A 26,038-nucleotide genomic window follows, 5' to 3' on the forward strand; every position below is an offset into this window, starting at 1 on the left:
TCTTTGTTGGGTTAATTTGCATAGTCGTTCTGATTGGCTGGTGGGCATAGCAGAGTGACACCAATTTGCATGTTTCTCTTTTATTAGTGTAGATACTAGAGGCCTGGTGCACAAAAATTTGTGCACTCGGAGGGGGGGCGTCCCTCAGCCCGGCCTGTGCCCTCTCGCAGTCTGGGACCCCTCAGGGGATGACCACTTGCTGGCTTAGGCCTGCACTGGCAGTCAGACATCCTCTGGCAACCCGGGAGCCCTAAGGGGATGTCCACTTGCCAGTGGGGAGCAGGCCTAAGCTGCAGTCGGACATCCTTAGCGCTGCTGAGGAGGCGGAAGAGGCTCCCGCCAACACCGCTGTGCTGGCAGCCATCAGCCTGGCTTGTGGCTAAGCAGAGCTCCCTCTGTGGAAGCACACTGACCACCAGGGGGCAGCTCCTGCATTGAGTGTCTGCCCCCTGGTGGTCAGTTTGTGTCATAGTGACCAGTCATTCCCAGTCGTTCTGCTGTTAGGGTCAATTTGCATATTACCCTTTTATTCTATAGGATAGAGGCCTAGTGCACCGGTGGGGGCCAGCTGGTTTGCCCTGAAGGGTGTCCTGGATCAGGGTGAGGGTCCCACTGGGGTGCCTGGCCAGCCTGGGTGAGGGGCTGAGGGCCATTTGTTTTCAGGCTGCCCACAGCCCCTTCATGGTGTGGGGGGGGGGCTCCACTGGGGGGCCTGGCCAGCCTGGGTGAGGGGCTGATGGCCGTTTTCAGGCTGGCCACGCCCCCCCAGCGACCCAAGCTCCCAGCCTCTCCTTTTTTTCTTTTTTTTGTTTTGGCGGGATGGAAGCAGGTATCTGGGATTTTTTTATCTTTTATAATTGAAACTGTGTAGCCTTGAGCGGAGCCCAAGGCCAGCCAGGGCAGGCAGGAAGCTTGGCTTCTCCATTGCTGGGGGCAAACCAAGCCTCCTGCTTGCTCCAACTCTGTGGCCGCCGCCATCTTAGTTGGGTTAATTTGCATACTTGCTCCTGATTGGCTGGAGGGCATGGCTTGTGGGTGTAGCAGAGTGGCGGAGGGACGGAGGGATGGTTAATTTGCATCTTTCTCTTTTATTAGTGTAAGTGGCACTGAAAAGGCAAATCTTTGTTTATCTTGGGGTGCCAAGGGAATGATGATAAACAATCCTTAATATCTACTACTATAAGAGACAAATCTAGAGGGATTTGTGAAGGTGCTGGGATTCCAGACTGTAAAGCTCCCATGGTATGCTTAGTAGCATTAACCACTCTAAGATCATGCAATATTCACTACTTTCTTGTCGCCTTCTTAGGTATTGTAAATATAGGTGTATTCCAAGGACTATTGGAAGGCTCTATGTGGCCAGCCTCTATTTGTTCCTGTATTAATTCATGAATATAACCTAATTTCTCCTTCATTAATGGCCACTGACCTACCCATATAGGTCTATCATCTTTCCATTGTATAGGATCAGCATGGGGATGAGGAGATTGAGCAGTGACCACTCCTAAAAAGGCTGATATCCTAATCCTTGTCTTCCTGGGTTTCCTTTGACTTGGATGGGCTCTTTAATTCCCTGATTATTTTTTCCTAAATATATGACCAGTCTGATATTCCATCTGAGTTAACTGCTGTCCCTTGCCAGTAATAATACAAGCTTGTAAACCTTCTAAAATGTCCTGGCCCCATAAGTTGACTGCAATTCCAGAGACTATGCAGGGCTGAAACAATCCTGCCTGTCCTTCCTCATCTTGCCACCTTAACACTGCAGCCCTAAGTTGTGTATTATCAAGAACTCCAACCCCCCTAATAGAGCCCATAACTTCTACCATGGACCAACTTGGAGGCCACAGTTCTTTGCTGATAACGCTGACATCCACTCCAGTGTCTACTAAACCTTTAAACAGTTTTCCCTCTATTCTTAAATTAATTATAGGATGGGTTTTGCTAATTTCATGTATCCAATAGATTTCTAAATCCTTATGTTCCTCTTTGCCTATTTATAGCTTCGCCCTGCTGAATATAAGGTAGAAGTAGGATCTGAGCAATTCTTTGTCCTGGGGTAATCTACATAATATGTTTGCATTCTAGTATTACCTTGACCTCTCCCTAGCCTGATTTCTCCATAGTCTGAATCTATGACTCCAGGCAAAACAGGTAGGCCTTTCAGAGTATTTCCACTTCTTCCTAAGACTAATCCTAATGTTCCTGGTGGCACAGGTCCCCAAATTCCTGTAGGAACAGCTTGCCGAGCCATATTGGGGGTCAAAGTGACCACTATTGTACTGTTAAAATCTAGGCCTGTGCTCCCTGGAGTGGCTCATATGAGGGAATCCACTGTGGGCCTTGCAGGGCAAAATCCCCTATTGATGACAGGGCTGGGGGCAGCCCCTCTGGCCCTTTCCCTGCAGTTGGCCATTCCCTATGTCTTGATCTAACGGCTGCCCATTTTTATGAAATTTTGATCTACATTGACCGGCCCATTGGTTTCCTTTCTGAAATCTAGGACATAAAGAGGTTGAATCTGCCTTGTTTGAATCAGGAGGTGGAATGCTCACACCTTTCCCTTGAGCACCACCTTGTGTCCTTCTTGGTTGCCTACATTATTTTTTGAAATGTCCTGTTTTTCCACAATTAAAGCATCTTTTATTCCCCGCTGTTACAGTGGCAGCTAATAAGTTTGCTTGAAAAGTGCCTGATCCCATATTCTGACATGCTTGAATCATTTCTATAATGGTACTATTTTTTTCTCAGAGACGTCAGGCATTTCTTACAATCAGCACTGGCATTTTCATAAGCTAATTGCTGAATTAAAATGTCTCCTGCTGTCTCATGTTGAATCTGCCATCTCAATGCTTGAGTGAGGCGAGCCACAAAATCAGAAAATGACTCTGTAGACCCCTGTAAACATTTACTAAAAGTTCCCTCAGGGTCCCCTTTTGCTGGTAAAGTTCACCAGGCTCTTCTCCCACAAAGTCTAATTTGCTCATAAGCTTGTTGCACATAATGTAGTTGATTCTGCACATCACTATATGGTCCTAGTCCTGCCAGCATTTCATAAGTTATTTGATCATTCGCCCGCTGTTTGCGTGAGCTTGCTCCTGACATTTCTCTAAAAATTCTCCCTTCCACTGTAAATAATCCCCTCCATCCAGAGTTGCATGAGCCAGAGAGTACCAGTCATAAGCAGATAAGAATGTTTCAGAAATTTTAGTCATAATTTCTCTGGTAAAAGGAGCGGTAGGATCATTTTGTACTATGCTCTCACACAAGGCCTTTATCATTTTAAAATCAAATTTTTCATGCTGTCTTATTATTTGATTTGGGAGATATGGGTCAGCTACCTGTATAATAGGAAAAGCAAGTCTCTCCTCCACCATCATGTCCTTTAATCCTTCTCGGATAGCTCTTTGCATAGGTGATCCTATTACCGGCGAATTAAATGTTTCAGGATCAGGACATGGAGGTGAAAGGGGGCATAAAGGCCATTCTTCCAATTTTTTTTTTTTTGCTCCTCTTTAGGAGCAGAGGGTGCAAAGGGAGGAGGTCTATCCTCTTTTGCCTCCTAAATGGCTCTAGCAAATGCAATACCATGTTCCACAAGGAGAAACAATTTGGAGGCAAGTTTTACCCCTGCTGCTGAGCTTTTTTCAAGTTCTGACCCACTCTTTCCCAACATTCAACATCTAATGTACCCTCTTCAGGAAACCAAGGATTATTCTATCTAATAATAGACAAACATGGTAATTAACCGTACCTCCGACATGCTTCCCATTGGCTAATCAGCAAGATATGCAAATTAACTGCCAACAAAGATGGCGGTTAATTTGCATATGTAGCAGGAAGCAGCAGAGTGGAGACTGAAGGCGGATCCGGCAGGAGCAGGGAAGGCTTTGAAGGAGGCTCCGGCCGGAGCTGCGATCAAAGTGGTCCTGCCGGAGCAGCGATCGAAGCGGGTCCGGCTGGAGCAGTGAAGGCTTTGAAGGCAGCTCCGGCTGGAGCAGCGATCAAAGTGGGTCGGCTGGAGCAGCAATCAAAGCGGGTCTGGCCAGAGCAGCGATCAAAGCGGTCTGGAGCAGCAATCAAAGCGGGTCCGGCCAGAGCAGTGAAGGCTTTGAAGATGGCTCCGGCCGGAGCAGCGATCAAAGCGGTCTGACCGGAGCAGCGATTAAAGCGGGTCCGACCGGAGCAGTGAAGGCTTTGAAGATGGCTCCGGCTGGAGCAGCGATCAAAGTGGGTCGGCTGGAGCAGCGATCAAAGCGGGTCTGGCCAGAGCAACCATCAAAGCGGGTCTGGCCAGAGCAGCCATCAAAGCGGTCTGGAGCAGCGATCAAAGCGGGTCCGGCCGGAGCAGTGATCAAAGCGGGTCTGGCCGGAGCAGCGATCAAAGCGGGTCCAGCCAGAGCAGCAATCAAAGCGGTCTGGAGCAGCGATCAAAGCAGTCCGGCTGGAGCAGTGAAGGCTTTGAAGGTGGCTCCGGCCGGAGCAGCGATCAAAGTGGTCCGGCCGGAGCAGCGATCAAAGTGGGTCCGGCTGGAGCAGTGAAGGCTTTGAAGGCAGCTCTGGCTGGAGCAGCAATCAAAGCGGGTCTGGCTGGAGCAGTGATCAAAGCGGGTCAGCTGAAGCAGGGAAGGCTTTGAAGGCAGCTCTGGCCTGAGTGAAGGCCTGGGTCCCCAGTGCCAAAGGAAAACTGATGCAGGCAGCCAGGGAAGGGAAGGTCTATTGCACGAATCTTTTCGTGCAACAGGCCTCTAGTGTTCTATAATAATATGCAAAATCTGTAAGAGAATACCTTCTGACACTTTAATTCCTTTATCCTTGAGCATGCAAACCAAAAGTCTACAATAAAGTTTCTCCCCTTTAGCCGAATTCTGCCCAAGTAGCCTAGCTAAAAAAGATGTTCCCACCCTACTTACAGATCACGATTTCTGCGGCTGGCATGGGCTTTGTATGTGGTGAATTTCCCCCCACCTTTTCGGTGATTTTTCCCACCTTTCCAGTGAACTTCGTTTTTCACTCCAGCGAATCTTCTTCTCCAGGTGTCCATGAAAGATGTGACAGCCGCGACCTGTGCGGCTTGGGTCCAGGACCTGGAAAAGGGCCGCACACAAATGACAAGACTAGGCAAGAAATATGAATTTGGAAATCACAGGGGGCCAGGTGGAGAACCCAACTCTAGTGGAAGGGCTTTACTGGTGCCCAGGTCCTGCTAGCTTTTTATTCAATTTTAGATACACATCTTACCCTTAGTCAGGCAGGCAATTCGGTAGCAGACAGACTATCTTAAAGGTCAGTAAATATTAATAAGATTCACTTTGAGACTATTAGGTCAGGAAATTGCTTGAGCCACATTGTCTCGACTAAACAATCGGTGCACAGCTTTAGCCCTTGCGAAAGCTCAAGGTTGATCAGCCTTCTGGGTTCCTTGTTTACACTTTCCTGATAGTATAGACCAGTGGTCTGCAAACTCAGTCAACAGAGCCAAATATCAACAGTACAATGATTGAAATTTCTTTTGAGAGCCAAATTTTTTTAACTTAAACTATATAGGTAGTTTGCTTCTTCTTTGTAGCCATGTCAAACAGGGCACCTAAAAAAAATGTTTCATTTTATAATAATAAAGCCACCAACACAAAATAATTACAATTCTTAAATTGATGACAAAAATACCTGTAGGATTTTCAGCTGGTTGGAAAAATACAGGTAACTTTATGCTTTGAGTAGGTACTTTTGTCACCTGCGCTCGATTTGCGGACGCAACTAGCACTAACCACTGAACAATGAGACTGCTGACTGACTGGCTCACTCAACTCATGCATGAATCCCTCGCACCTCCCCAGCACTGCGTATCCTGTCGCCCGACCGACCGATACCCCCCACTTCTTCTAATGCCACTTCTTCAAAATAGACTCACCCAGGCCGAAAACCGACTTCTGTGCATGGGCCATGAAGTTTCAATCGCACTGTACGTGCGCACCCGCACGTGGTATTTTGTGGAAGAGCCATACTCAAGGGGCCAAAGAGCCGCAGTTTGCCGACCACTGGTATAGACAATGGATAGCTTCCAGAAAACATAGATGCTAAAATCCTCAACAAAACATTAGCAAATAGGATCCAGTAATATATTAAAAAGATCATACACCAAGACCAAGTGGTATTTATTCCAGGATTTCAAGGGTAGTAGAATAGAGTATTCACAAATCAATAAGTGTAATATATCACATAAACAAATTGAAAGATAAAAATCACATGATCATACCAATTAATGAAGAAAAAACATTCAACAAACTCCAACACCCATTTTTAATAACTCTCAGCAAAGTGGGAATAGAGGGATCATACCTCAACATAATAAAGGTTAAATATGACAAACCTACAGCAAACATAATATTCGATGGGCAAAAACTAAAACCATTTTCCTTAAGAACAGGAGCAAGACAGGATGTCCACTTTTACAACATTCACTCAACATAGTACTGGAAATGCTAGCCCCAGCAATCAGACAAGAAAAAAACATAAAAAGTCAGCCAAAACTGGAAAGGAGGAAGTGAAACTCATTATTCACAGATGACGTGATATTGTACACAGAAGACCCTAAAGAACACCAAAAAACTAACAGATTTAATATATGAATGTAGCAGGATACAAAATTAACACCCAGAAATCTATGACTTTTTTTATACACCTACTAGTGACCTGGTGCAGGGATTCGTGCACATTGAAATTAATGAGAAGGTGGCTGGTGGGGCAGGACTGGGTGAGATGGGCTAGGCATGCCTTGGAGCCAACCTCCCACCTGCAGTCCCTCCCCAGCCAGCTGCACCTGGAGTGGCCCCATGGCTTGAAGGGCAACTGCGGAGAGAGCTGGGTTCCTCTGGCAGGTGGGGTCCCTCGGCCTGGCCTGCAGGGATTAGGCCAAAACTGGCTCTTTGGCATCCCCCGAGGGGTCCTGTATTTCAAGAGTGCAGTTTTCAGGTGATGCATTCCAGAATCTGGCTCCCTCCTCTCTGGAGGGTGTATCACCTGAGAACCACTGTTGCCAAGTCACTGCAGCTCAGCAGCTCCTGCATCGAGCATCTGCCCCCTGGTGATCATTGCGTGTCATAGCTACCGGTCGAACAGTCAGACTGTCACTTAGCCATAGATAGATAGATAGATAGATAGATAGATAGATAGATAGATGATAGATAGATAGATAGATAGATAGATAGATAGATAGATAGATAATGAATTCTCAGAAAGGGAAACTAAACAAAAAATCCCATTTACCATAGCAACAAATAAATGAAGATACTTAGGAATAAACTTAACCAAGGAGGTAAAAGTCCTGTACTAAGAAAACTATAGGAGCCCTAGCTGGTTTGGCTCAGTGGATAGAGCATCAGCCTACAGACTGAAAGGTCCCGGGTTGGATTCCAGTCAAGGGCACATGCCTGGGTTGTGGGCTCGATACCCAGTAGGGGGCCTGCAGGAGGCAACCAATCAATGATTCTCTCTCATCATTGAAGTTTCTATCTCTTTCTCCCTCTCCCTTCTTCTCTGAAATTAATAAAAGTATATATTTTTAAAAAACTAAAACATCTATTAAAAAGCAAAAATCTTGGATTATGTGTTGATTATATAAATTATACATTTTGCCATTCTTCAATAAAATTCATTACAAAAACAAAACAAAACAAACTAAAGGACATTGAATAAAGAGATAGAAGAAGATATAAACAAGTGGAAGAATATACCATGTTCATGGATTGGTAGAATTAACATCATTAAGATGTCCATATTACCCAAAGCAATCTATAGATTCAATGTAATCTCTATTAAATTACCAACAACTTATTTCACAGATCTAGAAGAAATACTCCAAAAATTTATATGGAACCAAAAAGAGACCTCAAATAGCCATATAGTAATCTTGAGAAAGAATAATAAAGTTGGAGGAATTACAATACCAGATATCAAGTTATACTACAAAGCCACTGTAATCAAAACAGCTTTATACTGGCACAAGAAAAGATAGACATGTAGATCAACAGAACAGAACAAAGAACCCAGAAATAGACCCAAGCCATTGTGCTCAATTAATATTTGTCAAAGGAGGCAAGAGCATACACTGGAGTCAAGACAGTCTCTTCAATAAATGGTGTTGGGAAAATTGGGTAGATACATGCAATAAAATGAAACTAGACCACCAACTTACACCATACACAAAAATAAACTCAAAATGGATAAAAGACTTAAATCTAAGTTCTGACACCCTAAAATTCTAGAAGAAACCATAGGCAGCAAAATCTCAGACATCTCTCATAGCAATATGTTTGCAGATACATCTCCTATGTCAAAGGAAACTAAGGAGAAAATAAACAAATGGGACTACATCAAAATAAAAAGCTTCTGCACAGAAAAAGACACCATCAACAAAATGCTAAGGGAGCCCACTGTATGGGAGAACATATTTGGCATGATACATCTGATAAAGGATTAATATCCAAAATATATAAGGAACTCATAGAACTTAACAAAAGAAAGCAAACAATCCAATTTAAAAATGGGCAAAGGACCTAAATACACACTTCTCCTAAGTGGACGTACAAATGGCCAAGCGCCATATGAAGAAATGTTCGGCCTGGATGGCATGGCTCAGTGGCTGAGCATCAACCCATGAACCTGGAGGTCATGGTTCAATTCCTGGTCAGGGCAGATGCCTTGTTTGGATGCTCGATTCTCAGTGGGGGGCATGCAGTAGGCAGCCAATCAATGATTCCATCTCATCATAGATGTTTCTATTTCTCTCTCCCTCTCCCTTCATCTCTGAAATCAATTTAAAAATGTTTTTAAAATGTTCAAAGTCACTGATCTTCAGAGATATCCAATTAAAACCACAGTGAGATATCACCTCACAGCTGTGAGAATGACTAGCATTATCAAATCAACAAATAAGTGCTGACAAGGATGTGGAGAAAAGGAAAACCTAGTATACTGCTGGTGGGAATGCAGACTGGTACAACCATATGGAAAAGAGTATGGAGTTTCCTCAAAAAATTAAATATGGAACTGCTATTTGACTCAGTGATCCCACTTCTAGGAATATATCCTAAGAAACCTGAAGCACCAATCAGAAATAATGTATGCACCCCTATGTTCATAGCAGCACAATTTACAGTAGCTAAGATCTGGAAACAGCCCAAGTGCCCACCAGTAGAAGAGTGAATAAAAAAGCTGTGGTACATTTATACCATGGAATACTATGCAGCAGTAAAAAAGAAGGATCTCTTACTCTTTGAGACAGCATGGAGGGACCTAGAGGTGTTATATACTAAGCAAAATAAGCCAGTCAGAGAAAGAGAAGTATCACATAATCTCACTCATATGTGAAATTCAACTAACAAAATAGATCCAGAGACATAGAAGCTTTGAACAGACTGTTGAATCTCCGAGGGAAGGTAGGGGTTGGTGGGTGGTTGGGAAGAGATCAACCAAAGAACTTGTATGTATATATGCATAACCCATGGACACAATCAATAGAGTGGTGGAGACCTGGGTTGAGGGGCTAGGGCGGGCTATAAAGGGTCAATGGGAGAAAAAAGGAGACATAGATAATACTTTGAATAGTAAAGGTTTAAAAAATAAAATAAATTGCACTATAATGGTAAAAAAATAGATACAAGAAAAATGTGTTAGTGAAAGAAAATAGCTTTCCTATATATAATACTAGAGGCCTGGTGCACGAAATTTGTGCAAGGGGGGTATCCCTCAGCCCAGCCTGCACCCTCTCCAATCCGGGACCCCTACACCTTTTTCTTATCTAGCTAACCTTTTCACATTTAAAAAAATTAACTGAAATACCACCTACTCTAGGAAATCCTCTTTGAACAAATCTCTTTACAATCTGTATTAAGTATTTTCATAGTATACTATTCTTTTTCTTTAGCAGCAACTTAGAGTGGATGCAATTTGCTTCTCATTCTTGCCTCTGAATTCTTTCTTGTTGCTCTTGTAATCGTGAAGCTTATCCAATTTACATTTGCCTTTCAAGGGCTTATATTTGGTTCAGTTTCTAGTTGGCTCCCTGCTTTTTTTTTTTTAAGCAATAAATTTGGGTTGTAATAGTAAACCTCACTTGTAATCAAGCCTGTAGGTCTCCCTATCTGAATCCTATATAATAAAGAGGTAACTTGCAAATTAACCCTCACGCCCTCACAAGATGGCTGCCTATGACCAGGCCAGCAGGGGGGTTAGTGAGGGACAACCAAATGACTGAACAAGCAGACTGCTTGGGGTGACCAGGCCAGCAGGAGGGTTAGTGAGGGACGACCAAACAACTGAACAAGCAGGCTGCGTGGGGCAAGCAGGCCAGCAGGTGGGGCTGTGAGGGGCAACCAGGCCAGCAGGGGGGGGCAGTTGGGGCAACCAGGCTGGCAGAGGGGGACAGTGAGGGGTGACCAGGCAGGCAGGCAGGCAGGTGAGCAATTAGGAGCCAGCGGTCCAGGATTGTGAGAGGGATGTCCAACTGCCGGTTTAGGCCCGACAGTCAGACATCCCCTGAGGGGTCCTGGATTGGAGTGGGTGCAGGCTGCCCCAGGGGGACCCACCCCTCCTCTGTTCATGAATTTTGTGCACTGAGCCTCTAGTGGAAATATAAAAGAAAAACGACCCTCCCCCCCCCGCATGAATTTCGTGCACCGGGCCTCTAGTATTTCTATAATACTTATCACTTTAGCATGCCAGAGATTGTGTTTATTTATAAAAAAAATAACAATAAATGTCACCTGATCATTTGATTTTCTAGTAATATTTTATAGCTAGATGTATTCTAGTAATTTAACTATTACAAAACTGAGGCACACATTGAACAATAAAGAATGTCTCAAATATCAAAGCATAGTACACTTAGGGCCTCCCTTGTTCTGTGCCTCACATATCATAGCATAGTACACAATTCACATGGAACTCAGCTTCCTTTAAAATAGGAAGGGATGTCATACTCGTGAAGCAGCTACTTGCACACATATTTTTTTATTTAATTCATAGCACATACTCTTTGTACTAATTGTTGGAAAATCACCCTAGCAATTGCCTCTGTTCCTCTCTTTATTGTTGCCTTACATTCTGATGTCATTACTGTGCTTTTATCATCCACTCGCTCTAATAAGATTGTGAATTATTTAAGGGCAGAGATCATGACTTGAGCTTGTGTTTCTCTGTCATGGTGCCTGGATAAATACTCAAATGCCATCCAGTCCAAATGACTGTGATGAGAGATGCCCACCGTTGCTGGAGACCTCTGAATTTTATTTAAGGGGCCTCACTTGTTCTGTGCCTTTACAGAGGGGTGAGTAGGGGCTGAGGGAATTTGGGGAAACCCAAACAGAATTCTCCTCCTGCAAGATTTTGCTAAGCTGGCATTTGTCCAATTAAAACCCGGACACACAGCAATAACAAAGGCACTGGTCTCCTACAGCTAATTCGTGGGGATCAAACCCCAGCCTGCAGGAACTCACCCCCGTGGTCAGGGCTCAGCTGATGGGTGGACCTGGGCTGGTGCTCCTGACTCTGGAGAGAGGGACTTCCCGTGACCCGGGAAACTACTATCAACTGAAAAAACAGAAGCACAGAGGATGATTCAAAAACACGAAAGATAACGCTGGCAATTCCTTCAATCTCTGGGGTAACCCTGAATAAAACCAAACCCTGAACTTGTACACAAGCACGGAAAAATGTTGCTCAAGGGAAAAGCGATTCAGACCCAGGCCGGAGGGCTGAGGGCTAGAGGCCCTGGATGCCACGCCACATGCGAAGGCTCTGCGCCAGGCTGATGCTGAGCAACCCGAAGCTGGGCTGCCAGCGCGTGGGGGCCGCACACAAAGGCTGTGGATCTTCCTAAGCAGCGAACATGGCAGAGCGCTCCAAGGCTCCGAGCATGCTGGGGCCGGGCCTGAGGCAAGCACGCTTGCCTGCCCTCTCCTCCCTCCAACCACCTCAGGCGCCGCAGCCTTTAGACAGCCCTTCTCCCCTTCTCCTCGCCAGCAGGGCGGCTCCTCACTTACCTGCAGCCCGTGAGCGCTTGGGCTCCTGCAGGTCCCCAAACAGGTCCATGGCCGAGGCTGGTCAGCAGAGCGACTTCTTCACCTGGGACCACTGGCAGCTTCTTTGCCCAGGACCTCAGGAAACTTCTTTGCCCGGGATTGTGAGCGGCTTCTCCTGGGCTGGCCACAGCCACAGCACCCGGCCCGGCATTGTCAGGAAGGACTTCCGGAAGGTCATCAGGAAGATGTCTGGTCTAATTAGCATACTACCCTTTTATTAGTATAGAAAATAATTATGAAGTAAAATAGTACTTTGTTTTCATACAATGAAGACAATAGCACTTCATTTCCTATATAAGAAAAAATATATATATGAAAATTAGATTATATATAATAAATTCTATTAAAAGAGATATTCAAGGAGAGAAATAAAGGCTCAGGACCTTTATTTCTACAAATTAACCACTGAACTTGTAAGCCATGGAAACAAAAGGAGAAACCCAATTAGTATTCTGGTTTCTATGATGATGTACAAATAGATTCAGATTTGAAAGAAGTTTCTTTATGACCTACCATAAAGGAAGCTTTCAATTGTAGAGTAGGCTATATCCTTAATGATATCTGTGTAATAAATATGATAGTGAATTTCCTTTTCAAACCTAATTCATAATGCCAATGTGTGATGGAGTAAAAGCAATCACTTTGATGGGGTCTACAAAAATGTATTTCAAGTATTAGAGAATTGCCATTGGGCCACTCAAATTTAGCAAATTACATTGAATTGATATTCTAGTATGTTTGGTGTTCTGAGTAAGACTTGAATAGAATTTAAATTAAAATCACACTAATGATAATTTTTCTTATGTTTCCTATAAAACAAAGGTCTACCCAAATGTAACAATAGGTGTTTTTATTGAGCAACCAACCCCTTTCCTACCTCGATTTCTGGACATACTTTTGACACTGGATTACCCAAAAGAAGCACTTAAAGTCTTTATTCATAACAAAGTAAGTATTTGAGACATTAATAGTTTATGTAAAAAGTATTTTTAAATTAAATCTTTTAAATATTTTTTTCCTTTGAAACTATTTGTTATTATCTATTTGTGTTTGAAAAAAATCCAATCATCTAAAATAAGTAGGGGCTTTTTGGAGTAATTACTGCCCTGATTTTTTAAGACCTAAGGATAAGAGTCTAGAAACTAGTATAATAATATTGGGATAAGCCTCATGAAACTAACACACTTTGTAGATCAAAAATTGTTGAATATCAGCCATTTCCAATGGCTCAACTTAATATGTAATAAAGAGATGTCAGAGGTCTTTATATTGCTTTACCTTTGTATTAGTTCTGGCACTTCGTTTTTAGAATCTATCATTAAATTGTTTGCAGCTAATAGTAACACCGTAGCATTAGAACTTGAAATATCTTGCAGCTAGAGTATTGTTTTGATTAATTGTACAACGGCATGCTCTTCCCCAAAGGATTAGTTTCATTTCCTTCAGAAATATTCAGAGCTTCCCAAACACCTCTCACATATAATCTGAACTTAATGACATTTTTTTCCAATACTTTTCCATACTTGCCGCTTTCCTGTTTAAAACAGTTAGTATTTAACATCATCTAGAAAAACGCATTAGCAGTTAAGTATGCTGTTTTCTCTCTTCTGTCCTAATACTTTTTGTTTACCACTATTCTTTCTTCCTAATGTAAATGTCAGCTAATCATTTGCCTTTTCCAGATAATATTTTGGGGCAAAAGTTTACAGTTGTGAGTATGTGAAACACAGAGTTTATTCTTATTATTTATTAATTATTGTATTATTTTCCATATAAAAAACTGTAAGCTTACATTTGTCCCACCCTACATTGTCTTTTATTTATGCTTTCCTTCCTTTCATAGGAAGGAAGGAAAAATTAACTCTATGTAGTTTTTATGTTTCAAGTAGTTTTAACAATCTATGAAAAACTTTTAAAAATACTTACTGAGACTTGACACATAAAAAGCTCTGAAATGCTCTAAGGGAGACAAAATCTTATTGAAGTTTTAGCACAGTTTAATGAAACTAATTTGATGGTTTTATGTTGATAGTTTTCCCATCAATAAAATTTTATTAAATACTGTTTTTGTAAAATAAAAGATATTCACAATTTTATATATGCCATTATTTTTGTTCCTCTAACTTCACAGAAGATTGAAATATGTATTTCAGAAAATTATTTATAACTTAGATTAATATTTATTAGGTTTAATATGCATTTTTAATGGCTATTTTATAACACATGTCTAACATTCTCAGCCCGTAAGCCATTTCCACACCACTACCCCCCACACACACTCCCAGTTAGAAACACTTCATAGAACCCAGTATTTAAATATTTATGTAAGCACCTGTCTAGGAGTAAATGTTAAAATAATATCGAGATATTTTCTCTTTAAAAAATATTGATATGTATTTATTTGAGCTTCTATATGTGACATTTAGATGATATTTAAATGAAACATGCTTAATTTGGTTATCATTTGGTCTGTGAGTGAATATGTGCATTGTGGAATTCACCTCTTTGAATGTGAACCCACCCCTACATATGAATACTTAAGTCATCTTATTGTCTTCTTTTCTCACTAATTTTATATTTTAAAATTTTGTTACAGGAAGTTTATCATGAAAAGCACATCAAGGTATTTTTTGATAAAGCTAAACATGAAATCAGTACTATAAAAATAGTAGGACCAGAAGAAAATCTAAGTCAAGCCGAAGCCAGAAACATGGGAATGTATGTTTTCATAAATTTAATTTAAATAATTTCTACTAAATAAACTTAGAAAAAATTAGTACCCTAAACTTGGATGTCTCAATTATGTGTGTGTGTGTGTGTGTGTGTGTGTGTGTGCGTGCACACATGCGTGCGCACATGCACGCGCAGGTGTAAACACCCTCTACTGTTAGACTCTATCTGCAATTGTATTTAAAGGACCATGGAAGTTACTTACATTTTTTTATTTTAATGGCTAAGAGACTACATATTTAATCAAACTTTTAATTAAACTACAGATCAAGATTTTAAAAAATACTCAGACAAATGTATAGTATGACTTATGTAAACAGTGATTTAAATGTTTATTATCTGAAGGATGTGTGTGGTAAAAATTAGTGTCTTCGACTAAGGGGGAAAAGGGTATTCCTACATTTTAGTTACCTACTAATCTAGAAGATACTGTAACACAAGAAATATTTTAGGTCCTTTGTTTAGCCCTTTTGATACTTCAGACAGATTACTAATAAAATTATTTGAATAGTAAAAACAGTCTTTGCCCTAGCTGGTTTGGCTTAGTGGATAGAGTGTTGGCCTGAGGACTGAAGGGTCCTGGGTTCAATTCCAGTCAAGGGCACCTGCCTGGGTTGCAGGCTTGATCCATAGTGGGAGACATGCAGGAGGCAGCCAATCAATGATTCTCTCTCATCATTGATGTTTCTATCTCTCCCTCTCTCTTCCTCTTTGAATCAATAAAGATAAATTTTTTAAAAAAACAGACTTTTATTCAGTAAATATTAATTGAATATTCCAGGCAGTGGGTTAATAGCTGCTAATGAAAAAGCAAATAAGTCCTGGTGACTTCCTGTTCTGTGCTGGGAAAGCTTAAGGCTCAGTGGGATGGATACTGCCGGCGGAAGAAGGCGATGTATGTGGGAAAACAGATCTCAGAAAAACCAAACTGATGCTTTTACTAACAGTTCTATAACTTTTAAATATCTGTACTGTTGAGAGTATTACAAATGTTGCCCCTTCTCCCCCCCCTCCCTCCCTCCACCAGGTTTCCCGCCCCACCCCAGGCCTTCACCACCCTATTGTTTGGGTCCATAGGTAATGCATATATGCATATAAGTTCTTTGATTAGTTTCTTCCACCCACTTGCCCCCCTTTTCTTCCCACCTTCCCTTCCCCTTCCCTCTGAGATTCATCAGTCTGTTTCATGTTTCCGTGCCTCTGGTTCTATTTTATTCATCAGTTTATTTTGTTCATTGGATTCTTTGTTCATTTATTTTGATTTTTACATTCAGTTGTTGATAAATATGTATTTATTGCCATTTTATTATTCATATTTTTAACCTTTTTTTCCTCTTCTCCCTCTTCTTAGAGAATACCCTTCATCATTTCATGTATCATTAGTTTGGTGGTAATGAACTCCTTTAGCTTTTTCCTGTCTGTGAAACTCTTTATCTGACCTTCAATTCTAAATGAGAGCATTGCTGGGTAGAGTAATCTTGGTTTTAGTCCCTTGCCATTCATCACTTTGAATATTTCTTGCCACTCCCTTCTGGACTGCAGTTTCTGTTGAGAAATTATCTGACAGTCCCATGGCACTCCCTTATAGGTAACTAACTGCTTTTCTCTTGCTGCTTTTAATATTCTCTCTTTGTCTTTAACCCTTGTCTTGATGTGGTCCTCTTTGTATTCCTCTTGTTTGGGACTCTCTGAGCTTCCTGGACTTGTAAGTCTATTTCTTACACCAGGTAGGGGAAGTTTTCCGTCATTATTTCTTCAAATAGGTTTTCAATATCTTGGTCCCTCTCTTCTCCTTTCAGCACCCCCATTGTGTGAATGTTGGCATGCTTGAAGTTGTCCCAGAAGTTCCTTACACTATCTTCATATTTTTGGATTCTTTTTTCTTTTTGCTCTTCTGATTGGGTGTTTTTGATTCCTCATATTCCAGATCCTTGAGTTGATTCTCAGTGTCCTCTACTATTGATTCCCTGCTAGTTATTCTTTATTTTAGTTAGTGTATCCTTCATTTCTAACTGGTCCTTTTTCAAGTCTTTGATGTTCTCACTAATTTCCTTGGAATTCTCACTAAGTTCCTTGACATTCTCACTAATTTCCTTGAAGCTCTCATTAAGTTCCTTAAGCAGCCTTATAATCATTGTTTTGAACTCTGAATCTAGTAGTTTGCTTGCATTTAGTTCTTTTTCTAGAGATTTCTTCTGTTCTTTTGTTTGTGACATATCTCTTTGCCTCTGCATTTTGGCTACTTCCCTATGTTTGTTTCTATTTATTAGGTAGAGCTGCTTTGTCTCCTGGAATTGGTAGAGTGGCCTTGTGTAGTAGGTGTCCTGTGGGGCCCAGTGGCTCAGCCTCCCCAGTCACCTGAGCTGGGCACTTTAGGTATGCCCTTGTGTGGGCTGTGTGCACTGTCCTATTGTAGTTGAGGCTTAATTGCTGTTGCCATCACTGGGAGGAATTGACCTCCAGGGCAATTGGCTATGAGGACCTGCTGTAAAGAGCTGCTGTACAGAAAACACCGTTATGGAACTGGACTTCCTTCAGTGGGGATTTGGTTTTCACTGAGTTTACCCCTTGAGTATGTGGCTCATAGATGTGGTAGAGTTGTAATCTGGTGCAGTCTGAAGCTGTCCACTGGGTTCACTGGCTCTGGGGCCTCCCCAGAGGTACCAAGTCAGCCACTGCCTGGGACCACCCGGCATGAGCTACAGAGCGATCTACAGATGGCTGCTATTTGTGTTATGCTAGGAAGTGCTCAGGAGAAACCAAGCTGTGAACCTTGGCAAACTGCTGCTAGGGTTGGCCGGCCACTTATCAAGAGGTATTGAGCATACAGAGTACAGCTGTTTCTTATTTGAGAGATTTTAGGAAAGTCCGAAGCCTGAGTCCATAACAGGTCATTCATATGGAAAAGCCACTGCAAACATCTTGGGTATGGCTGCCAATTGGGTGGAGCAGGATCTCAGGGAATCACCAGGGTGGGGCAAACAGCGTGGGCCAGGCTGATGGATACTCAGATTTGTTGTCTGTCAGTCAGCTCGGTTGGTGGGAGATCCCAGCACTTTTGTCTGGGAGAAAGCTGTCCCGAATTCTTGCCCTGATGCCACACAATTTAGTTCCTCCCTGTATGTCTCTGGATCTTTTAAAGCTGCTTCCCCAGCACTGGAGCTCAGAGGGAGTTAATCCAAGTAAGTCTGTGTGCTGGCCCTTTAAGAGGAGCTGCCTGGTTCTCCAGTAGCCTCCGAATCACTCAGCCACAATCCCCACTGGGTTTTATAGCCTGAAGTTATGGGGACTTCTCTTCCCAGCTCTGGAATCCTGGGCTGAGGGGTCTGATGTGGGGCTGGGACCCTTTGCTTCTCATGGGAGGCCTCCTCTGCCAAGATATCCCTCGTGATTCAAAAGACACAACCTGTGGGTGTCAGACCATCTCATTCCATGCCTCCACCCCTCCTACTAGTCTTGATGTGTTTTCTTCTTTACTCCTCTAGTTGTCAGACTTCCATCTAGCCAAATTTTAGGCAGTTCTGAATGATGGTGGGTCTGTATTTTAGTTGTAATTTTGATGTGTTTGTGGGAGGATCCAAGTATCAGCATTTACCTATGCCACCATCTTGGTTCCTCAGTTCCAAAACTTCTTTATTGGAGTATCCTTGGGTCCATATTTAAAACTTATTTTTAAAAATTACATGTAAAAATTTACTGCCTGGTGTAGTGGTTTGATAGTTGCTTAGAAACAAATGCAGTGTGGAGATACACATTGACAATACCTGAAAGTGATAACTGGGGGCCCAGAAAAGAGAGGGCCCAAAATGTAGAACCATAATACTGGGAAGAATTTCATGTATCATAGGTGATTCATTCCATGGTGTCTTGATAGGACACTGCAAACTACCAAGAAAAGCATTCATAATAGTCAGCATTTCTAGTAAGAAGCAGAGGAGTAACAATCTTAGAAAAAAATCAAATGAAGTCAACTTCCAAAAGAATTAATATCTAAAGAGTCATTGACTTGTATCTCCAGGATTCAGTAAAAGCTGAGTTGGTGGATATACCATATTTTGCAATGTGCATGTGTGTGTATTTGTGTGCAGTGTGCATGTGCAAAAACTTTTTTTTTTTACAAAATTGTTAATAAATACATTGGGGTAAATTATTTTTGCCTTTTAGAGAGGATTTAATTATAAATTATAAATTGCCATTCTGACTGATTGATTTATGTCCTAAAATATTTACTGGTTGAAAACATATTTTACCTGCCTAAAATTTTTAATGTTGATCTATCTGTGAACATCTGTGTTGATAAATTGACCATTTTGAAGTTCAATACAATACTTATCCTTTTGAATATTATCTTAGAAAACTGTTAGAGAAACTTTATTTTACATATAAGCTTTTTATTAACATTTTTCAACAGCAAATAAATATTTTTCTAATTTTTATTTCTTTTTCAATGTCAGGGATTTTTGCCGTCAGGATGACAGCTGTGATTATTACTTCAGTGTGGATGCAGATGTTGTTTTGACAAATCCAAGGACTTTAAAAATTTTGATTGAACAAAACAGGTATAAAATTTAATGTCAATTTATTTGGAAAATTATCATTTTCTTCATCGGTGGGGACACACTATAGTTACATTTGTGGAATGAACAAATAGGAAGGAGCAAATTGAGGGAACTCACACTAAATTATTTTCTACACCTTATAAACTTTCAATTCTAATTAATTGCCTATAAGGAAGTCAAATAGAAAATAACCTGATAAAAATTACAAGTTTTTATTGTTAGTTATAATCACAAATGTGATGTTTGTCCATTATATTTGTCCTATTTTTCTATGTAAAGATGAGTGAAATTATGATATATCAGATGCCTATAAAATTTGGAATTTTAAAATTTTCTGTAGATATTTTTAAAGAAGAATTTCATAAAAATTTTAACCTGAAAACTTATTGCACACAGAGTTGTAGTTCTTAGAATTTGAAATTTCAGAGGTACAAATTATTTTACAGCCTGATCTGTGATTTTATTTAGTATTGAACCACATCACTTGTCTATAGCTATTTTCATTTAACTGAATTGAAATGGAGAAAAGACACCATCTGTAACAGCTTATAATGATATTAAATCTTCCCTTATTAATACTACTGCTACCACTACTAGTAGTATTAATACTTGTACTAATAGCCCACCTTTTTTGTTGTTATTGTTAATCCTCACCCAAGGATATTTTTTCCATTGAATTTTAGAGAGAGTGAAAGGAAGTGGGGGGCGAGAGAAAGAGAGAATCAATTGGTTGCCTCCCACACTTGGCCTGACCAGGGCTGGGGATTGAATCTGCAATCCAGGTATGTGTGCTTGACCCTTCAGTGTGTGAGTCAATGCTCTAACCACTTAAAACACCAGCTAGGGCCTACCTTTAATAAGTGTTTATTAAGTGCCAGGTATGTTTACATATATTAACACAATTATTTCTCATAACAGATAGAATGGTTAGCAGTGAATGTTAGTTACTGTTTTTATTTTGCCAAGTAAAGTACATGAGAAATCTATTATGCTCTACTAACCCACCCTATCCTATATAATAAAAGTGTAATATGCAAATCTACTGAATGGCAGAACGACCTCGGCGGGGGGTGGGGGGCGGGGCTGGTGAGCAGGTGGTGCCAGGCCAGCCAAGGCATGTGCCAGTGGGCAGAGGGAGGGGACGGTGATGAGGGGCAGCGATGACCAGCGGTGGGGGGTGGGGGCTGGTATCATCCCCTGATTGCCTGCCTGGTCACCTCCCGCAGAGAGAGGCCACCAGCGACCATGGCAGGGCGATTTGGGGTGGGGCTGGCCGCTCAGCATCCCCAGATAGGCCCACTGGGGTTGCCTCCTGCAGAGGGAGGACAATAGTGGCGGTGGTGCAATGGGGGATGGGGCTGGCCGCTCGCCGCCCACTGGTCACCTCCCGTGGAGGGAGGCCAGACTGCAGCTGGACATCCCCTGAGGGCTCCCAGACTGTGAGAGGGCGCAGGCCGGGCTGAAGGACCCTCCCCCCAGTACACAAATTTTCGTGCACCAGGCCTTTAGTATATACATAATCTGTCAACTTAAAAATCTAAGATTTCTCAGCTTTTTTATATATAGCCCTAGTATATAGCTATTAATAGGCACATATCTATCTACGATAATTATAAATAGCACGTAGTTTTCAAAACATAAAGTTTTAATCATCATGCAAGGAAAAGCATATGAAATAGAGTTATATAATTCTTTTTTTTCAGTTTTTTTTTATTTCAAGAAAAACATTTTAAATATAGTAATGTTACATGCAATAAATCTTAATATTTCAAGTAAAATGATCTTAAATATAATAATGTTACATGCAATAAACATTAATAATCCAAGAAAAATGATGTTAAATATGATAATATTACAAGCAGTAAACACCAATTATTCAAGAAAAATGATCTTACAGATAATAATATTACATGCAATAAAGATGAATATTTCAAGAATAAAAGGATTTTAAGTATAATAATATTACCAAGACTGTACTAACAGTATATCACAAAAGTTGTAGGAAATATTAAAAATCTGCAAATAACAGGATTACTTCTATTATATTCTAGAATATTATTTCCCCTCTGGCTCTATTTTTGTTCATCAGTTTATGTTGTTCATTATATTCCACAAATAAGTGAGATCATATGATATTTATCTTTCTCTGACTGGCTTATTTCTCTTAGCATGGTGCTCTCCAGGTCCATCCATGCTGTTGCAAATTGTAAGAATTCCTTCTTTTTTACTCCAGCATAGTATAGCATTGTATAGTTGTACCCCAGTTTTTAAATCCACTCATCTGCTGATGGGCACTTAGGCTGTTTCCAAATCTTAGCTATTGTAAATTGCGCTGCTATGAACATAGGGGTGCATATATTGTGGTTGGTATTTCTGATTTCTTGGGATATATTCATAGGAGTGGGATTCCTGGGTCAAATGAGAGTTCCATTTTTAATTTTTTGAGGAAACTCCATACTGTTTCCCACAGTGGTTGCAGAAGTCTCCATTCCCACCAGCAGTGCATGAGGGTTCCTTTTTCTCCGCATCCTCACCAGCACTTGTAATTTGTAGATTTGTTGATGATAGCCATTCTGACAGGTGTGAGATGGTACTTCATTATCATTTTGATTTGCATCTCTTGGATGATTTGTGACTTTGAAGCAATTTTCATATATCTCTTGACCTTCCTTATGTCCTCTTTTGAAAAGTGTCTATTTAGGTCCTTTGCCCATGTTTTTATTGGATTGTTTATCTTCCTTTTATTAAGTAGTATGAGTTCCCTGTAACTTTACAGATTACACTCTTATCAGAGATAGCATTGGCAAATATGTTGTCCCATGCAGTGGGCTTTCTTGTTGATGGTTTCTTTTGTTGTGCAGAAGCTTTTTATTTTGATGTAGTCCCATTTGTTTATTTTCTCTTTAGTTTCCATAGTCCTAGGAGCTGTATCAGTAAAGATATTGCTATGGCATATGTCTGCTATTTGCTGCCTATGGATTCTTCTAATATTTTTTGGGTTCTTTGTTCTGTTCTATTGGTCTATATGTCTGTTCTTGTGCCAGTACCAGGCAGTTTTGAGAACCGGGGCTTGGTAATATAGCTTAATATCTGGTATTGTGATCCCTCCAACTTTGTTCTTTCTCAGGATTGCTGCAGCTATGTGGGGTCTTTTTTTATTCCAGATGAATTTTTGGAGAGTTTGTTCTAGATCTTTGAAATATGCCGTTGGTATTTCAATGGGGATTGCATTGAATCTGTAGATTGCTTTGGGTAGTATGGACATTTTAATGATGTTGATTCTACCAACATACAGAAAGCCAATAGACATCATTCTACCAATCCATGAACATGGTATGTTCTTCCATTTGTTTATGTCTTCCTCTATCTCTTTTTCAATGTTCTGTAGTTTTCCAAGTACAGGTCTTTTATCTTCTTAGTTAAGTTTATTCATAGGTATCTTAATTTTTTTGGTGGGATGGTAAATGGGATTTTTTTTTTTTTAGTTTCTTTCTTTGAGTTCATTATCCTATATAATAAAAGCCTAGGTGGTGTCGCATGATGCCCTTGTGCAACGTTGTCACAAAATGGCCACCACAAGATGGCCACCCTCACATCGCCACAAGATGACCACCACTAGATGGCCTTCATAAGATGGCCACCACTAGCTGGCTGCCACAAGATGGCCACCATAAGATGGCTGTAACAAGATGGCCACCACAAGATGGTCATCACAAGATGGTCGGCAGGGGAGGGCAGTTGTGGACGATCAGGCTGGCAGGTGAGAGCAGTTAAGGGCAACCAGGCCTGCAGGGGAGGGCAGTTGGGGCAATCGGGGCGGCAGGAGAAGGAAGTTGGGGGCGAGATCAGGCTGGCAGGGGTGGGCAGTTGGGAGTGACTGGCCTGCAGGGTAGGGCAGTTGGGTGCGACCAGGCCTTCAGGGGAGGGCAGTTGGGGGCAACCAGGCCAGCAGGGGTGGGCAGTTGGGGGCCATCAGGCCAGCAGGGGAGGGCAGTTGGGGGTGAGATCAGGTCGGCAGGGAGGGCAGTTGGGAGCAGGCAGTTGGGGGCGATCAGGCCGGCAGGGTAGGTCAGTAGGGGCGATCAGGCTGACAGGCAGAAGTGGTTAGAGGCAATCAGGGAGGCAAGCGAGTGGTTAGGAGCCAGCAGTCCTGGATTGTGAGAGGGATGTCCAATTGCTTAAACTGGCAGACGGACATCCCCCAAGGGGTCCCTGATTGGTGAGGGTGCAGGCTGGGCTGCGGGACTACCCCCCCCCCCGCACGAATTTTGTGGCATCTAGTTGGTGTATAAAAAAGCTGTAGATTTCTGGGTGTTTATTTTGTACTCTGCTACATTGCCAAATTCATTTATTAACTCTAGTAGTTTTTTGATGGAGTCTTTGGGGTTTTCTTTGTACAATATCATATCATCTGCAAATAATGACAATTTTACTCCTTTTGCAATTTGGATGCCTTTTATTTTTTCTTCTTGTCCGATTGCTATGGCTAGCATTTCCAGTACTATGTCGAACAGGAGTGGTGAAAGTGGGCACCCCTGTCTTGTTCCTGTTCTTAGAGGAAATGGTTTTAGTTTTTGCCCGAGTATGAAGTTGGCTGTAGGTTTGTCATATATGGCCTTAATCATGTTGAGATATGCTATTTTTATTCCAGCTTCCCTGAGAGTTTTTATCAAAAATGCATGTTGGATTTTGTCTAATGCTTTTTCTGCATCTATTGATATGATCATGTGGTTTTTGTCTTTGAATTTGTTTATGTGAAGTATCATGTTTATTGATTTGCAAATATTGTACCAGCTTTGCATCCATGGAATAAATCCCATTTGATCATGGTGAATGATCTTTTTAATATATTGCTGAATGCAATTTGCTAATATTTTGTTGAGGATTTTAGCATCTATGTTCATCAGGGATATTGGCCTGCAATTCTATTTCTTCGTGGTGTCTTTATCTGGTTTTGGAATTAGGATAATGCTGACCTCATAAAAAGAGTTTGGAAGTATTCCTTTCTCTTGAATTTTCTGAAATAGTTTGAAAATATAGGTGTTAGTTATTCTTTGAATGTTTGGTAAAACTCCCCTGTGACGCCGTCCAGACCTGGGCTTTTGTTTGGTGGGAGGTTGTTGTTTTTTTATTATTACTGTTACTATTTAATCACTTTTTATTGGCCTATTCAGGTTTTTTTATTCTTCATGATTCAGTTTTGGGAGATTGTATTTTTCAAGGAATGTATCTATTTGATCCATATTGTCTAGCTTTTTGGCATATAGTTGTTCATAGTATTTTCTTACAATCCTTTGTATTTCTGTGGTGCCCGTGATTACTTCTCCACTTTCATTTTTATTTTATTTATTTGGGTCCTCTCTCTTTGTTTCTTGATGAGTCTGGCTAATAGTTTATCAATATTGTTTATCCTTTCAAAGAACCAGCTCATGGTTTCATTGATTTTTTTGTCTTGTTTTTTTAGTCTCTATGTTATTTATTTCTGCTCTAATCTTTATTATTTCCTTCTTTCTACTTACTCTGGGCTTTTCTTGTTCTCTTTCTAGTTCTTTAAGTTGTAAGGTTAAATATTTTATTGCTGATTTTTCTTGTTTTTTGAGGTATGCCTGTAATGCTATGAACTTCCCTTTGAGGACTGCTTTTGCTGTGTCCCAGAGATATGGGTTGTTGTTTGTTCATTTTCATTTGTTTCCAGGAAGTTTTTGATTTCTTTCTTGATCTCCTTGGTTTCCCATTCATTATTTAATAACATGCTATTTTAGCCTCCATGTATTTGAATATTTTCGGGTGTTTTTACTGTGGTTGATTTCTAATTTTCACTGTGATCTGAGAAGATGCTTTATATGATTTCAATCTTCTTGACTTTGTAGAGCCTTGTTTTGTATCCTAATATGTGGTCTATCTTTGTGAATGATCCATGTGCACTTGAGAAGAATGTATATTCTGCTGCATTGGGGTGAAATGTTCTATACGTGTCTATTAAATCCATCTGATCCAGTGTGTCCTTTAGAGTTTCTGTTTCCTTGTTAAGTTTTTGTCTGGAAGGTCTGTCCATGGAAGTCAGAGGGGTGTTAAAGTCCACTACTATGACTGTATTGTTGTCAGTCTCTTCGTTAAAGTCCTCTAGAAGTTTTTTATATATTTAGGAGCACGTATATTGGGTGCATACATGTTTACCAGGGTTGTATCCTCTTGTTGGATCGATCCCTTTAGTATTATGTAGTGACTTTCTTTGTCGCTTGTGATGGCCTTCATTTTAAAGTCTATTTTGGGCTAAAAAACCAAGATGGCGGCATAGGTAAAGACCGGAGATTGCTGCCTCGCACAATCACTTCAAAAATACAACTAAAAGACGGAAAGGACATCATCCAGAACCACAGGAAGGCTGGCTCAGTGGAAATTCTACAACTAGAAGGAAAGAGAAAAGCATACCAAGACTCAGAGGAGGTGCGGTGCGGAAGTAAAATACAGATGTACAGAGGCGCCTGCGGAGAGGGCTGGCGGCTGAGGACACAGTTGTCTTTTTAAATCGGGAGGGAGACTCAAGCTCTGAGCTCCAGTTCTGGGCGAGTCTCTGGGGACCCAGACTCATACGGGAGAAACTGGACTGCCTGGCATCGGTCGGAACTCGAGGGCAGCTTTCTCTCAGAGGTGCTTGCAGCGATTGCC

At 41.2% G+C, this 26,038-nt stretch overlaps 1 protein-coding gene across 3 annotated transcripts in view; it reads left to right on the forward strand.

The window, feature by feature from the left end:
• Positions 1-26,038, forward strand: part of PLOD2 (procollagen-lysine, 2-oxoglutarate 5-dioxygenase 2) — a 268,114-nt gene that overhangs the window by 203,068 nt on the left and 39,008 nt on the right. For all 3 annotated transcript variants that reach the window (XM_005872258.2, XM_005872259.2, XM_005872261.2), the window contains 3 exons: positions 12,903-13,028; positions 14,677-14,798; positions 19,265-19,369. In XM_005872258.2, coding sequence (XP_005872320.1) covers positions 12,903-13,028; positions 14,677-14,798; positions 19,265-19,369 — 353 coding nt within the window. The remainder of the gene's footprint in view (positions 1-12,902; positions 13,029-14,676; positions 14,799-19,264; positions 19,370-26,038) is intronic.

Source organism: Myotis brandtii, unplaced genomic scaffold, assembly GCF_000412655.1.
Source record: "Myotis brandtii unplaced genomic scaffold, ASM41265v1 scaffold373, whole genome shotgun sequence".
Classification (NCBI taxonomy): Eukaryota; Metazoa; Chordata; class Mammalia; order Chiroptera; family Vespertilionidae; genus Myotis; species Myotis brandtii.